The 17043-nt window shown below is 39.5% G+C and overlaps 1 protein-coding gene and 1 long non-coding RNA gene across 2 annotated transcripts; one reads left to right on the top strand and one right to left on the bottom strand.

The window, feature by feature from the left end:
- Positions 1-115: 115 nt before the first annotated feature.
- LOC148102008 (zinc finger BED domain-containing protein 4-like) lies at positions 116-1106 on the bottom strand. Its single transcript, XM_087844607.1, has 2 exons — positions 604-1106; positions 116-350 (listed from the first exon to the last, which is right to left on the bottom strand). The coding sequence occupies exons 1-2, from the start codon at positions 1104-1106 to the stop codon at positions 116-118; spliced, it is 738 nt and encodes a 245-aa protein (XP_087700733.1).
- Positions 1107-13768: 12662 nt separating this feature from the next.
- Positions 13769-16398, top strand: LOC148102007 (uncharacterized). Its single transcript, XR_015719344.1, has 3 exons — positions 13769-13857; positions 15795-15879; positions 16374-16398. It is a non-coding gene; the product is annotated as an uncharacterized LOC148102007 (long non-coding RNA).
- Positions 16399-17043: the final 645 nt, after the last annotated feature.

The raw sequence follows: 17043 nt of genomic DNA, 5'->3' as shown, positions 1-17043 counted from the left end.
AAAGCCTTTCACTTTCCACACTGCTACATGGGGCTGAGAGGTATTTACGGGCTATTTTAGCCAAAGTGGGGAACCTGATTTTGTTGACACCCCAGTACTTCAGAGGACTGTCTTCTCAAGGGCTTGGGGCCTCTCCGAGGTATGTGTCGAGCTCCTTAGCGATTTCGTCAAATACAGTGTCCAGACTGCTGCTAGTGCTGGCCTGGGCCTTGAGGAACAGTTTAGCAGAAGGTTCTACAGCTTCTGCCCGACTCCCCTCTGCCTCAGCTCTGGACATCATCTGCAGCTCCTGCTTCAGGTGCAGCTTGGCCTCTGGAGCAGTGGTGTTGGAGAAGAAGCAATCTTTATACCTGCACAAAATTCATAAATGTATTAATATGTGGAAAAATAGGACTGATTTTAGTTTCCCCTAAACCACTGTGACAAATGCCAGCCATATGACTTTCTGGTAGTAATAAGGGAAATGTATTTCATATTATATATATTGCATACATTTGTATTTGTGTATTTTAGTTACAAATATATAATATTTCAGATGGAAAATAATCTTACATTTAGTACTGTAGCTATACTCATTGAATACCTATAGCACACAGACTTTACCTTGGGTCGAGTATGGTGGAGATGAAGTACAGTGGGTTGGTCTCGACGTCACTGAAGCGCTTCTTGACAGCTGCCAGTAAGGTTGCTTTCATTGTCTTGACGCCGTGGTCCTCGTCTGTTTCTCTGTTTAGAAGTCTCACTAGCACAGTCACAGCTGGGATGACATCAGAGGCTAGTGCGTCGTAGCTGCTCACTTTTTTAGTTAGTTCCTCAAAGGGGGCGAGAATGGCAACAGTCGTCTCCATAAGAGCCCATTGGTGAGCGGTGAGATAGTCAGGGAGTTCGTGCTTGGACACATACACGCCCAGCACTCGCTTTTGCTCAATGAGGGACTGGAGCATGTAATACGTGCTGTTCCAGCGCGTCTGTACGTCCTGCTGCAGTCTCTTTATTGGCTGGTTGAGCTGTCCCTGAATGTCCTCGAGGCGGGAGTAGGCTAAGGCGGAATGTTTAAAATGCCCAACTATTTTCCGTCCCACTGCTATAGCATCAGCTATAAGCATGGGTAAATAAGCGTGGGTAAACTCTTTGTACTCGTTGTCGTGTTGGGATTTTAGGTGCTTGATTAAATTATGCGCTACCTTTTGAGCCTCCTCTGGACAATTTCGCTGAGCACAATTTGCAGTCCGCCTTTGTTTTCACGCCTTGTTCACTTTGAAATAGTTCCACACGGCTGACTTGTCTCGCCTCGCCTTCTCCCAGCTCTGAGATGCAGCCGGGGCCTGGGGGCGGGCACTCGGGGCCTGGGGGCGGGCACTCAGCACCTGTGATTAACCCCTTACATGCCGCTCAAACATAGACAGGTCTCAGACCGTGGTATCGGTCCTCGGTATCGGCGGACTTTTAACGAGTATGAGTACTTTAGAAAATGTGGTATCGAGGCCGATACCCGATACCGGTATCGGTGCATCCCTAATATATCAGTATAGGTGCGCGATTTGAGCTATGACGCGATTTGAGCTATGACCGCAATTGTTGCCAAATGCATTGTTGCCAAATGCAGTGATATGATTGGTCTGATTTGTTTATTTGGCTCCAGAACATCTGAAAAATCGGTTTGAAATATATGCGCAAGTTCGTCCAGTGAAATAACACAGTCGGGGTGAACGCGAGTCTGAAAAATATTTAATGAATGAAATATTCGCACTGATTTTGTGAAAGGGCCTTCATATTAAATCTGCATTTCATAATTTCAGAAACTACTGAGAGGTATAAAGAGAAAGGGTGACATCACTAGTTTCTTCCACACAAAGAGGAGAGATCAGGGAGACAAAGGGCATGAAGCTAAGCCAGGGCAAGAACCTGAACAAGGGCAAGCAGCAGCAGAGGAAGAAGAAATGGACATATGGTCGAACGCAGAGGAGGTGATGGGGTCAGACAGCAGAGGGAAGAAGAGACAGCCTGAGTTCTCTGTGATTATTCAAAGTGATACCCTAAGATGTCTATCTGAATTATAGATATATAACTAACATCTAAAACTAAATTACAGTAATGGTTTAATCACATTAAATATGCATTAGCATTGTGCTGCAATACAAAATCTAATTAATTAATTTGTGCATACCAGGTTATTTGAGCAAATAGGTTTTTCAAAACACAGTTGAAGCTCATGCAATATTTTGTTTTTTGTATGTGAGTTTAGACACATCCAAAGCCAGAAGTGACAACCCAACACAGCCACATCTGAGTTTTCCTAAGACATAAGGATGCAGCAGACAGTGCATCTTGTGAAAGGAGCTTTTCTGCTTTGAGGATAATTAAAAACTATTTAGGGTCAACAGAGGAAAGACTGTCCAATCTGTCTACACTCGGTATTGAGTCCAAAAGCACAAAAGCATTGGATTTGGATGAGTTTGTCAGACGGTTTGCTCACCAACATGGAAATCAGTGCATTCAGTTGTTGTAGACACGATATTGTTCAACATGGCCTAATGTAATGAAAAATAAAGTACTTGACTAGTGAACCCTGATATTGAAAAAAAATTTTTTTTCATGTTATTTTGTTCAGTGTTTTTTGTAAAATGCAGATTTCTGACTTTTTGGTGTAAATGTTAGAATGTAATACACTTTTGAACATATTTCCAACATAAAAAGAGTATGAAACTTAATTAAAAATACAAGTCCAACCTAATCCACCTTGTGTTGTGTAGGTTTCTGGATTTTGTACTTATTGGGATATATGCTTATTTGTTGCATAGGCTATACAGTATATAAAATCCAAAATATTTTTTAATGTAACTGAAATATTTAGTTATTTGGGCTAATGCCAAAGAGAATGTTAGACTATGTTATATTAAACATGCAATTTACTGCAAATTGATGTATTTTAACTATATATGGCATGTATTAGAAAATGTAGCACCTGCAAATGTGTAAAGAAATTGCTTTGACCCTATCTGATCTCCATGCCACCCCAAAAAACTTTCTCTAGATCCGCCCCTGACTGTGGCCTTATAAACACCGAGGCCACCTACCTGTTCAACTGATTGTGAGTGTAACTATGTAATCATCCAATCACATGTCAGCTGCTTAAAGGATTTAGAGATGTAGACATGTTCAAGATGAAAGTGACTTTCAGCATGGCACGGTTGCTGGTGCCAGATGGCCTGGTCTGAGTATTTCAAAAACTGCTGAGTTTCCCACTACCATCTGCTGAGTTTACCTGGAATGGTCTGAAAAAGAGAAACTATCCATTGAGAAGCAGTTCACAGGAGAATGGCCAGTCTGATTGAGCTGATACGAAGGCAAATATAACTTAAAAAAAAACCCCACTTGCTACAAGAAAAGTATGCAGAAGAGCATCTCTGAATACACAAAATATCGAACCTTGACGCAGATGGTTTGAAGATCACATCATATGCTATTCCTGTCAGGAAAGTGAGGCTACAGTTTGCACAGACTCGCCAAAGCTGGACAAAAGGAGATCAGAAAAACATTTCTTGGTCTGATCAATCTGCAGCAAAATTCATGTGGCTGCATCAGAATTTTATCTATCCTGCCTTTTAAAAATGGTTTGGGCTGTGGTGTGATGATATGGAGGATATTTTCTTGGCACATCTATTGTGTCAGTGTGTTCAAGGCCCCAACAGTCCACAGAAAAAAAAATCCTCATAAGGGAAACTCGGCCTCAGTAGATTACTTCGACACAACCAGAATTCCTGTGCAAAGAAGAGACAGAGATGAGGAGACGACAAAACCAGAATAGGCCAAACTTCCGATATGAGTGGATATCACTAACAAGATCAGGCATCAGATGAGGGAATTCATTCATCCCAGTTAAATAGGGGACCCATGACCCTATTGGGGACACTCACATGGGAATTTTAACCTGACCTCTGTTTGTTTTTGGTGTTTTTTTGACAGTCCCTCATCTCGAGCGCATCATGTTCAGCTTTGTTTCCTGTCTCATTACTCCTGATTTGTTCCTCCTGTGTTCCCAGCTGCTGCTGCCACTTCCTTGATCCCTACTCCCTCATTCATATATATATATATATATATATATATGTATATATACACATATATAATTCGTGTTTTTTCCAGGTTAGTTGGCATTATTTCTTGCTTGCTTGTTAACCAGCCTAAATAAACAGCTCACTTTTTGTTTAGACCAGGCCTGTCTTCAAGCTTATGGATTTTGGTCATCTCTACAAAAATTATTTTTTAAAGGCTTTTAGCTGCTGTCACAATTACTGTTTACCTTGCTCATTATTTTTAATTATTTGAGTTCAATTCCACCATCAGGCTGGGGCCTTGCTGTGTGGAGTTTGCATGTTCTCCTGATGTTTGCGTGGGTTGCCTCTGGGTACTCCGCCTTCTTCCCACCGTAGCTTGTGGGGATAGGTTAATTGATTAATCCAAAATTGCCCACAGGTGTGAATGTGAGTCTGAATGGTTGTCTGTCTCTATGTGTTAGACTGGCAACCTGTCCAGGGTGTACCCCGCCTCTCGCCCTATGACAGCTCCAGCACCCCCCGCGACCCTGAAAAGGATAAGCGGAAGCGAATGGATGGATGAATAAATAGATGGATAAGATATCAAGCTCTATTTAATTCAAAATCAAAGCTTAGAGGTGGGTGTTTAAAAGCACCTTAAAAGTCTCAAGGTTACAAGCAGCTCTTATATGGTTTGGTAGATTATTCCACAGTTTTGTGGCTGCAACAGAGAAGGCACGATCATCTCTACTTTTCTGATTTGACCTCGGAACATTTAGGAGCAGCTGGTTGTTTGACTCTAGTACTGTTGTTCATGGTGTTTTAGAAGTTCCTTTAAATGTGATGGGGAAAGACCATTAAGACAGTTAAAAACCAGTAGCAAAATTTTGAAATCAATTGTGTAACAAACAGGAACTAGTGTTATATGTTCCCATTTTCCAGTTCCTGTTAACAAATGAGCAGAAGCACTTGCAGCATTACATGCTGCAAGTAATAAAGGGATGATCTAAATCGACATAGATAGATTTCAATCTCATCAGCAAAGCAGTGTAAAGAGATATTATATAGGAAAATAAGTATGGCCCGTGAGAAACTCCACAAATAAGAGGTTGTAGCTAAGGGAACATCTACAGTGTGCATTATTTTCAGCAATCAACAAAATGCAGTGAATGAACAAAAGAGAAATTTAAATCAAATCAATATTTGGTGTGACCACCATTTGCCTTCAAAACAGCATTGGTTCTTCTAGGTACACTTGCACACAGTTTTTAATGGAACTCAGCTTTGGTTGTTCCAAACATCTTGGAGAACTAACCACAGATCTTATGTGGATGCAGGCTTCCTCACATCCTTCTGTCTCTTCATGTTATCCCAGACACACTGGATGATGCTGAGATCAGGGCTCCGTGGGGTCCATATCATCACTTCTAGTACTTCTTGTTCTTCTTTAAGCTGATGATAGTTCTTAATGACTTTGGTTGTATGTTTGGGGTCGTTTTCCTGCAACAGAAAACATTTGGGACCAATAAACAATCATTTATATTTCTGAAAGCATTCTTTGTTTAAAGCATTTCTTCACACCTGCAGTTTTGCTATCGGTCTGTCCGAGAGTGTCGTATTAAAAGCAGAGCTAAAGTCAGCAAAGAGCAGCCAAACAAATGCCCCTGTTGTTGTTCCTGTTTTTGCTTGATGAGTGGCTGCACCCTTCAGTGTTGGGAAGGTTACTTTTAAAATGTATTGCACTACAGATTACAGAATACATGCCCCAAAATGTATTTTGTAACGTATTCTGTTACGTTACTCAATGAGAGTAATGTATTCTGAATTCTTTGGATTAGTTAATATATTATCTTGCTTTTTACAACTACATGAATGTACTATTGCTGTGTGATTTATTACTTTTACTGAAGGTTATTTGCCATACCAATACCAACTAGATTTTTAAATCTTAATATAAAATGAGCAACAGTAGGGTGGACATTAGGTAAGGCTGCAAACCGGCTCCAAACCGTAAAGGCGTAAAACCGTAAAGGGACCTCTGGCTAATACGTTGGGTTCCATCACACAATGGTTAAGCAAAACACTCCGCAGCCAAAATAAAGGGTTCAGTACCACAAATAGTTCTATTGACAGGAGACCTAAAATATTTTTGTTGTTATATTACAATATAATATTTTCAGAGCAGGTTTTGGGACAGTGCATTTTGTGGCCTTACATGGATTGTAAGTTACACAAATCATAAAAGAATGGAATAATATTTTTAGAGTAAATTTGGAATCTCTTTTCTTGTGTGGCTGTATTTCTTGTTCTATCCCTTCTTTAGACACATGTTCCTTTCCATGTGTCAATTTAGCATAAGGAGGAGAAGGAGAAAAATGAGGAAAATAAGAAGAAAAGTTGGGTAGACACACTACTGGCCAAAAGTTTTACAACACCACAATTTTACCAGTTATTTACTGCAATTCAATTCAAGTCCAATGAATAGCTTAAAATGATACAAAGGTAAGTGGTGAACTTATAGAGGTTAAAAAGATTAAGGTTACCTAAAACTGAAAAATAATATACATTTCAGAATTAAACAAAAAGGCCTTTTTTAGGCAACACAAAACAGGTTAACAGTTTAAAGCCGTTCCGCAGCAATGGAGGTTGATTAAGCCATGAAAGCTGGTACTACTAATTCCTACAGGTGTTCCAACATTTCTGCTTTTTTTTACTTACAACCCCCTGTGTTTGCATAAAAGCAGTGTTGGAGCACACTGTGGTACCATACCCTCGTAAGCATCAGTTGAACAGAATTGTACTGCAGAAAGTAGTGTGTTGTAAGAAAAATGGCGAGAAAAACACACTTAACAATGGAAGAGAGACAGATCATCATAACACTTAAAAATGTAGTTCTCTCCTACAGAAAAATTGCAAAGTCAGGGTGTCATTGAGTACAGTTTCTTTCACCAACAAAGGGCTCTCAGAAACTGGGGCAAACTCTGACAGAAAGAGGTCTGGCAGACCCAAAGCCACAACTGAATTAGAGGACAAGTTTCTGAGAAACAGCTTCAAGCACAGCTTAATAGTGGTTGTAGCAAGCAAGTCTCAGTTTCAACTGTGAAGAGAAGACTTCGACCTGCGGGTTTGACAAGAAGAGTTGCATCAGGAAAGTTTCTCATCATTGTTAAGACGTCAGAATAAGATGGCTTGCTGGGCCATGAAACACCGCCATTGGACTACTAAAGACTGGAAGATGGTATTATGGACTGATGAATGAAAATTTTGAATCTTTGGTCCATCGTGCAGAATCTTTGTACGCTGGATGGCTCCACAGTGTGTGGCATCAACTGTCAAACATGGAGGAGGAAGTGTGATGGTCTGGGGTGTTGGATCCATGCTGGATGCTGGATCCATTGTTGGCGACCCTGGATCCAGGGTGAGTGATTGGCATTCTGAATCAAAACAGCTGCCACAGCATCCTGCAGCGCCATGCAATACCATCTGATATGTGCGTAGTTGGACAGGGGTTCATCCTCCAGCAAGATAATGACGCAAAACATAAGTCCAAGCTATGCCAGATGTACCTTAGGAAAAAAAAAATAAAAAAATGGTGGGCTTGAAAACATGGAGTGGTCAGCACAGTCTCCACACTTAAACCTCATCGAGCTGGTTTGGGATGATCTGGACAGAAGAGTGAAAGCAAAGCAATCTACAAGTGCCACACATTTATGGGCACTTCTGTAACAGATATGGGAACAACTTTATTTGATTTCTTTTGTAGAAAAAATGCCACAGGTGTGGTCGGGTGTTATATCTGACAAAGGTGGCTACTTTGATGAGTCAAAAGTTTACAATACATCTATAAATTAATTCCGTGTTTTCTTTTTTTAAACTCCAATTGCTTATTTGTATTTTAAGTACAATGAGACATTGAACTGCATAATTTTCAATAAAATAAAACTGGGGTGTTCTAAAACTTTTGACCGGTTGTGTATGTTTTGTTGCTGGGGCACTTTAAAGGCTTCTCCTCCGCGGCTGCAATTTTCGGCTACAGCCTACACAGATCATCAACAACAACATACAACAACATAGTTCATTCTGTTTTAAGGTGGCAGGGTGTGATTGGGGATGCCGCTCCTGTGCCTTTGCCTCCCCTGCAACTGTGCCGCAGACCACACCCCACAGCTCTGCATTCAAAAACTGCAGCCACTAAGAGTGAATAGTGTTAAACTCTCACTAAATTATATATTTTTCATCTTTGTTCACAAGTTTCTGGATTTCTTTTTTTTTACTATAAGAAAACGTTCACACTGCAGGCGAAAGCGCATCAAATCCGACATTTTTGACCCTATGCGACCCATATCCAATCATGGTATGACAGTTTGAACAGCTCAAATCCGATATTTTCAAATCCGACTCAGGTCACTTTTGTATGTGGTACTGAGTCCGACACATATCTGATGTTTTAGAAAGCGACTGCTGTTTGAACGGTCATGTCACATTAAATCCATCTTTTACGTCACTGACACAAGACAGATGCCAATTATCAGCGCTGGAGAAGACACCGTGAACGCTTCCTGTCCATCCAGTGTAGATGTTCGTGAAACTGTTGGGAAGACAACGTTGGAGAAATGTAAACATTTTATTTGTGCTGTATAATCTGTAGTTTCTGACAGACATTTCCAACTATCCTTTGAAGCACCGCTCCTCTCTAAAACAGCAATAAGGATCATTATAAGGCCTTATGTAAATAACAAAATAACTTTACAACTTGAAGCAAAATTGGGAAACGTAAAGTCCAAAACAAGTCTTTATATTAAGGGCCATCAGTCAAACAATACTGTTTGGTCTGGGTCTAAACAGAGCGCGTTGTGTGTGACATCTTCTTTTGCGAATGTGGGTTGTTTTGAGGGCCGTGAACAGTTCACACTAGAGCGCGTTTGCTGTCACATTTTAATTGTAGTCTGAACAAGCAGACAAAAAAAAAAAATCGAATTTGACCAAAAAATCTGACTTGAGCATTAAGACCTGCAGTGTGTTCAGTATAAAGTTCAGTCTTGCCTAAGACTGAACTTTATTTTTCCATGTTTGGCAATGTTCACATTCTGTTTAACTTGTTGCTTTTTTGAAGAAGTCGTGCAGACTAATGAAGCAGTCTAGTGACAAAAGTTACAAATAGTTGTTTGAAATGAAAGTTGTTTGTTTAAAACAAATTGCTGAAGGATTCATTGTGAATGAGTTTATGTTTCAAATGTTCTCAGCAGCTTTTCAGCTGCCACACTCCAGCTCTGCACATACACAGCTCTGCCCTGTTTTCTTCATCTGGGCCCCAGCAGCTACTGAAACACGGAAGGCGCGGTTAGTGTGATGGATATCAGCTGTGCCAGCCAGCCTTTGCTGGCACTATCCCATGAACCCACTGCTCCACCCCTCCCCTGCAGCTGAGCCACAAACCACACCCTGCCACAATATTATTCTAGGAAGCTTCTGCACTGGTTATGTGGTTATTAGGGGTGGAGCCAAACCCGAATACAGTATTCGGAAAGGCACGAATATTGTGTTTTTTACGAATACTTATTTTGAACAAATACTTTAAAAAATATTTGTATTCGGGAACAAGAAAAACTTTATATCAAAAAGCTGAGTTTCCTTATGAGACCGCAGTGCATGACTGGATGAGTGAGTGACGTGTGAAAGAGGTGACTGACAGGGGCTGCTCCACACAGCAACAGAGACAGCACGGCTGAGCGAAAAAAGGCTGAACTGCATCACTATTATTGTTGATTAGATTTTTTTGTACCTTTAAAAGGATAAAACAACAGTTGTGTAGTTGTGTCGAATTGTATGCAGTTGTGCGAGTTATATGGTACATTTAAGTTACTCTGTGTTTTGCAGACAGCAAGACATAGGTTAAAGACTAGTTAACCTTAGTAGAGTTTCCGTCACTCATTAACTTAGCTGAAACTCCCCACATGGATTTGGTCAACCAAACACAAAAGAGTGTTGCTGCTGCTGAGCCATCTCTTGGTCCTCCACCAGCCAAAACAACTTGATCAAGTTCTGTGTGGAAGCATTTAACATTCAGTGCTGCAGATGAAACCAAACTGATATGTAATGTGTGCAAAAGTTAAATCAGCAGAGGCAACGATATCAAACATCTGTCAACATCTGTTATGCATATTCACATGCACTTAAAGCATCCTCTCCTGGTACTGTCTGCCAACCCCCCAACAAGCAGCAATTCATCATCATAGCCTTGTTCTGCCCCTACAAGTCAGTTTCGCTGTCTGTTCAGCGTCCTCCAACAAGGATGGGTGGTGGGGGGGTTCATGATGTTCACAATGGTATTTTATCAGTTGTTGGTTTAACCATGGATGAGGCAATGGCTGTTGTTATTTTCTTTTCAATGACGTTCCTTGTTACATGTTCATTGCTGGATTTATGCAAGAACATCAACTAATATTGCATATCCATAATTACTATAATGGATATAATTAAAGAATACTTACACTATAACATTAATTAGAAGTGTAATGCAAAGAAACTGTATTTTTACGCCTATTTTGAATTTTACTCGAATACAAATACAAATACTTGTCCCCTCTCAACAAATACAAATACCGGCTGCTTTGCACATCTCTAGTGGTTATATACACACAACACTGAATATTTCAGTATGCTGGAGACAGACAATATTAAATTCATCTTTTATTTCCATAACACACTTGTTCTGTTAACACACAGGTGTCAAACTCCAGGCCTTGAGGGCCGCTGTCCTGAAGATTTTAGATGGCTTCTTGATCCATCCCAGGTGATTCAAATGGCCAAATTACCTCCTCAACATTTCTTGAAGTTCTCCAGGGGCCTGGTAATGAACTAATCATTTGATTCAGGTGTGTTGACCCAGGGTGATATCTAAAACACCCCTGTATCTCCATTTCTGCTTCCAAATAAATAATAACTTTAATTGCCTCTTACTCACATATCTGTTGCATTTCAGTGTTAAATTTAGAGCAGTAAATTCCCTGCCACAAACCTTAGTGACTCAAATTTCTAATTTCACAATTGGATGGTGCAGATAACTTGTGAGGCAGACTGATTCAGTCTATTTGCATTTATATTTTAGATGGCAGTTAACTCTATAATGCCATTTGTATCATATTTGCCACATGAGTTTCTGAGACCTCTATCTCATCAACATTTTCAATACTTGCCATAATTTTTTAAAAAAAAGCGGAATTTGTTCTAAGGGTTGTTCTGACATCTCAGTTCCAATAGATTTTATGGCTTGGTCAGAGGGCCCGGTGGCGCCAGTGTCCGGCAGCCTCGCCTCTGTCAGTGCGCCCCAGGGCAGCTGTGGCTACAATGTAGCTTACCATCACCAGTGTGTGAATGTGTGTGTGAATGGGTGAATGACTGAATGTAGTGTAAAGTGCTTTGTGGTCCTTAGGGACTAAGTAAAGCGCTATACAAATACAGGCCATTTACTATTTTACCATTTATTTTTTGGTGGGTTGGGTCTTACAGGGTTAATTGCAGACTTTCACTAATCTGTTTCAATTCAATTCAATTTTATTTATATAGCGCCAAATCACAACAAAAGTCGCCTCAAGGCACTTCATAGATACAGAGAAAAACCCAACAATCATATGACCCCCTATCAGCTGCTTTGGCGACAGTGGGAAGGAAAAACTCCCTTTTAACTGGAAAAAACCTCTGGCAGAATTTGGTTGTAACAGCAGCAAGAAAAACACATATACAAACAAACAGGGCACAGGACACAGAACAGAAACAAACACATTTTTTTTTACATATTTACATCAAAGACAATAGTTACCAAAAACTATTCTTTTTTTTTTTTTTTGGATCAGTTGTTGATGTGCTCTTGAATTCATTTTGTTGGGCCAGCCACTCCTGGGAAGATTCACTGCTGTTCCAAGATTTCTCCACTTGTGGATAGTGGCTTTCATCATTTTGAAATCTTTTAGCCCACTTCACTTTGTCAGACAGGTTAACTACCCCATACGATGGCTTGTTGATGAATGCACATTATCTTTGTTTATTTACAAGAAATGTTTGCACATTCTTGATATTTTTGAATGATTTTGGCTTGACTCTGTATAAAATAGAGCAATTTACAAACATAGTCATCTATTTTCCAGTCAAAAGTTGTCCAATGAAAATCAATTATATTAAACTTTCATCAAAGTCATGACTGAGTTTATTGGAACTGACCGTGAACCCTTTCAGATTTTTAACTTATCCACCAAGGAGAAATGGAGACATTTCAGCAGTTCAGAATATATTGAGCAACAATTAGGTGATTACTAAAGTCATTATGTTTCACTATCTCAGGAACACAAAGTCAAAATGACAATAAAAGTTATTTCTCAAATTGTAACTGGCATGGCTGTTAGTAGTAGAGATGGCACGATACCACTTTTTTATGTCCGATACCGATATCATAAATATGGATATCTGCTGATACCGATATGAATCCAATATAGTGTGTTTTTTAATCAATAAAACTGTTTTTTTTTTAATCTTGCTGCATTTTGTATAAGTTCATACTGAAGTTTAAATAAACATAAACAACAACACTAAAGCTATTCTGTTATACCTGTATGTAAAAAAATACACTGCACCCAAAATATTTCATAGTTCAGCAATACTGATCAATCTAATAAATTTAAACCTACTCCATCCTCCCTATTCTGGCATTTTAAAGAGTACTTAGCAGAAATATTAAGCAACCTAACTAATAGGGTTGCAAACCCTATTAGTTAGTTTACATCAGATTAAGACTTTGGGTGTAAAATTCAGTTAATTATTTATTAAAAGCTAGACATTTTAAATGAGAATAAGACAGAAAAGTATGTCTTTGTGCCCCCCCTTTTCCCTGTTCATGCCCTATCGGCCCCCCTGGCTAAACTTTGCTAGATCCGCCCCTGCACAGTTACCAGCCGTCAGCTACTTAGAAAAAGATCCTGGTGTACAAAGTAATATTAAATAAATTCTAACAACAGATTATCAAGGTTAAACGTGCTGCTGTTGTTCAGCCGCTGGTTTCCTCTTTCTGGTGCAAAGAAGAGAGACGGACTCGCGACAGAAAAGCCGATCAGCTGATCATTAAGCAGTTTCATGATTCATGAGCAGCAGGAGAGGGAGGGAGAGAGAGACAGTCGCTCCATATATTGGTTGTTAAGCTTAACGTGGGAATGCTTTACAAACATTCAGAGATGAACTTACACACTTGCTTTACTTCTCTCTGGGATAACTTCCTCGGAGATTAAATGCCGGTTTGGTAGCGAGGCTACAAATACACACAGCCGCTCTATCACGCGATGCACACTGCTCCAACATGCTACGGTTATTAGCCGAGTTACGCCATGTCGCAAGTTTTGTTTTTTTTTTTTTTTAAATTTCTCTCCGACAGGCACGTGCAGGGGGGGGGGGGGCTGGAGGGGCTTGAGCACCCGCCCCTTTCCTGATGGGTGCCCAAAGTGCCCTTTTGTTGAGGCAACTTTTAAAAATTTTTATTTATTTATTTATTTATTTTTTTATGTGTGTGGGCGTGCGGAGTCCTGTCTGTGCCCCTCAACAATATTATATACTATTAATCACGGTTTTGCTAAATAAAAGGATCTGGCTTGCATCAGTCACATGATCACATTTAACCAATGATCGCCCTTGACTGCAGAACGCGCTGGTTATGAGCCGGGAACGAGCTCACAAAGAGCATGCGCATTTTTTGCAGTCCGAAGCTGTAGGAGAAACACAAATTAACTCAGAGACACAGGCTTACTATATTTCTTCCATACAGACTGATGCGACAAAACCAGTAAGTAGGTGTACAGCGTACACTGTAGTGTATAGCACCCAGGAGTATTGGCTTATTACGTACACGTTGGTAAGTTGTCTTGTGGCAACTGACGAACTGAAACAAATGAGCGTCCTGTGTTTGCAACAGCGCGACGAACATTACCTGTCCTTTTATTAACTGCACAAGTAGTGCTGGTCATAGCTGCTAGCTCACTGGGTAAGGCTGTTATGGGTCTGTAGCTCTGTCACCGTTTTAGGGAACATATTTAGTTTTAAAGTAAGTTACAGGGCTTTTCCTGCCTTTCTGGGGGGATTATATTTCACTAAAAAACGATCTAATATGCATGTCCACATAATTATGCATTATTATAATATTTTAAAAAACACATGCTGTATTTTAAAGAACATACATTAAGAAGCAGATTATATTCGATTTAGATTTTAAATAAGACAAAATTTGGATTTTACAGAGGTAAAATTATTGTATCTCTACAGTTTAAAAATGTAATAAGCTTTCCCCTGCACAGAGTGGATAGTGAAAGAAATGGAATCATCATAATGACATTATTTCATATTTATTACTTCCCCCTCCTCATTGCTTTATTATTGTAGCTCTAGTAATAAATAATAATGTAAGGATTCTGGATCAGCACAGTGATGCCCATAGTATATACAATATTCTGAAGAAGGTCTAAAATGTCACTGTGTGTGCGTGCATGTGTGTGTTTTATGTATATTTATGTATGAGTCAATATGACTTAAGGGGAACAGATTTCTTTAAAAAAAACAAGATAAGGACAAATATAAAGCAGAGATGTGTTTCTGTTAGAGGAGTTAACCTGTGGAATAGTTATGACAGTGATTTAAAAAGGTGTAGTTCATTTTCCTTGTTTAAAAATATGTTTAAAAATAGAGTATTAGAAAAATATATATATCTCAAGAATGAAAAGAGCAAAAAAAAAAAAACAAAAACAAAAAACAGAAAACCTCTTGATTCTTTTGCTTTGATGTAGTTACTTACTAAGGTGGTGGTGTTTTTTCTTGTTTGTTTGTTTGTTTGTTTGTTTTGTTTTTGCTTTGTTTGCCTTCTCTCACCCCAACCGGTCGCAGCAGATGGCTGCCCCTCCCTGAGCCGGGTTCTGCCGGAGGTTTCTTCCTGTTAAAAGGGAGTTTTTCCTTCCCACTGTCGCCAAAGTGCTTGCTCATAGGGGGTCATATGGTCATATGATTGTTGGGCTTTTCTCTCTGTATCTATGAAGCGCCTTGAGGCGACATTTGTTGTGATTTGGCGCTATATAAATGAAATTGAATTGAATTGAATTTTATTATTTGCTTCGAGCCCTGTGTACAGGAGCTGCATGCTAAAAAGATCTTTTGTTAAAAGGGTTGGCGTAATAAGCAAATGCTTCAGCCAATACCTTTTGATTAGCCTTGTCTCATGCTTTTTTGCTTTGTGGTAAATCTTTGTTCTGTCTTCACTGAGATATTTGAATGCTAATCAATAAACATATCAAACCAAACCATGTATATGGATTTTTTTAAATTATTACTCATGATATAACATTGTCCAGACATGGCTCGTAAGGACATGAGGAGGAAACAGTAGGAGCTGTGTGAGGCTACTAAAGGCAGTGCTATAACATTTTTCTGTCATCATTTTATTATAGATTAAGTGCAACAGTTGTTAGGTGTGGATAATTAGATTATAGTTTATTGCAATAGCAAGTTGTGCCTTGTTCTCAGATAGACAGCAAGTGGAGAGTGATATATGAAATGATGGGATGGAAGGAAGAAGAGAAGCAAAGAGTGATTCACAGGCAGAGCCGAGTTTATTTCTCACAGTTTTTGTTGCCTTATGGTTCCAAGCGCTGTCACCAATCTTTGCATTTTGTTATTATCTCATGACACTTGTTTAATCAGCTACCATCTCTCCTATGGACTTTTTAATGTCTACAGTCTCAGATCAACACAGCCCTGCCCTCCAGCACTATCAGCAGCAGGAGCAGCAGCAACCCCTCAACAGCAACATTGTACCCATCAGGTAAAACATAGGCTACGTTTGCTTTGCCTTGTCGCCACCTCACAACAGTGATATAGTATGATGCGATCCCATATTAGATTCTTGATGAATGTGTGTTGTTGTTATTCAGCCTGGTTCAATGTGCCCCTTTTTAACTTTGAGCACCCGCCCCTTTAAACATCTCTGCACGGCCCTGCTCTCCGATATCCGATCCAGTAATTTAGGTCAGTATTGGACTGATACCAATACTAATATCGGATTGGTCCATCTCTAGTTAGTAGAAGAGGTTTAGTGACTGGCAGTGCTTTCTTTACACGTTGATATTTAGATGGGTGACAGTTTGATGTATTCTTAGTGTCTTACTTTATTTTGTAGTGATGAATCAAACTATTGTGGGTCAGGTTTTCATGGGCTTCCTTTCCCCCCCCCCTCCCGCCCCCAAAAAAGCTTTAAAAACCACAACTGGTAGTGGCTCTGTTGTTCTTGTTCACACTTTTATCCTCTCCACATTGCAGCTGAGCTGAGAACAGTTTGAGCGATGCATCCTCAAGGTTACGCGACTGACGCCGTGCAGTTGCAGGGCGTGGGTTATGGCGGACTCCCTGGTCAGCCTGGGGTGGTCCAGCACACTGCTGTGAACATCACCAGAGGGCAACCAGTCATCACAGAGCCCCCCAAAGACCATATCATCTGGTCGCTGCTCTGCTTTCTCTACTCAAATCCTTTTTGCCTTGGACTTGCAGCTCTCATTTATTCCATCAAGGTGAGTTTATTGTGACACATTTTCATTTCTTAGAAATAACACTTTTATGTGCTTGCTCTATGTAATAAGAGAAGATAAAGTTATCCAACATTTTGGGAAATGGATTTGATACAGAAGCCAGAAAATTAAAGACAACCAAGAATAAAAGAATATATAAACAAAAACAAAAATACAATTTTTCAATAAAATAACATGCAATATGATTAAAAAGTTTAAAACTACAGAAAAGAAACATTTTTATTTTGTATGCATAATGTAAAACAAAAAAATTGAAATGAAATTTAATAGAACATTATGTAAAACATTGAAAATGATACAGGACATAACACAGGAAGATAAAATGAATGAAGTGCAATTGAGATAGAAAAATTTTAATAAAATGCAATAACAGCAAAAGGAGTGTAATATTCTGGCTTCAAAAA

The sequence above is a fragment of the Neolamprologus brichardi genome, chromosome 7 (genome assembly GCF_056152115.1).
Source record: "Neolamprologus brichardi isolate AB-2024 chromosome 7, ASM5615211v1, whole genome shotgun sequence".
NCBI lineage: Eukaryota > Metazoa > Chordata > Actinopteri > Cichliformes > Cichlidae > Neolamprologus > Neolamprologus brichardi.
The sequence above is the reverse complement of the archived record's forward strand: the minus strand, read 5'-3'. Positions and strand labels throughout refer to the sequence as shown.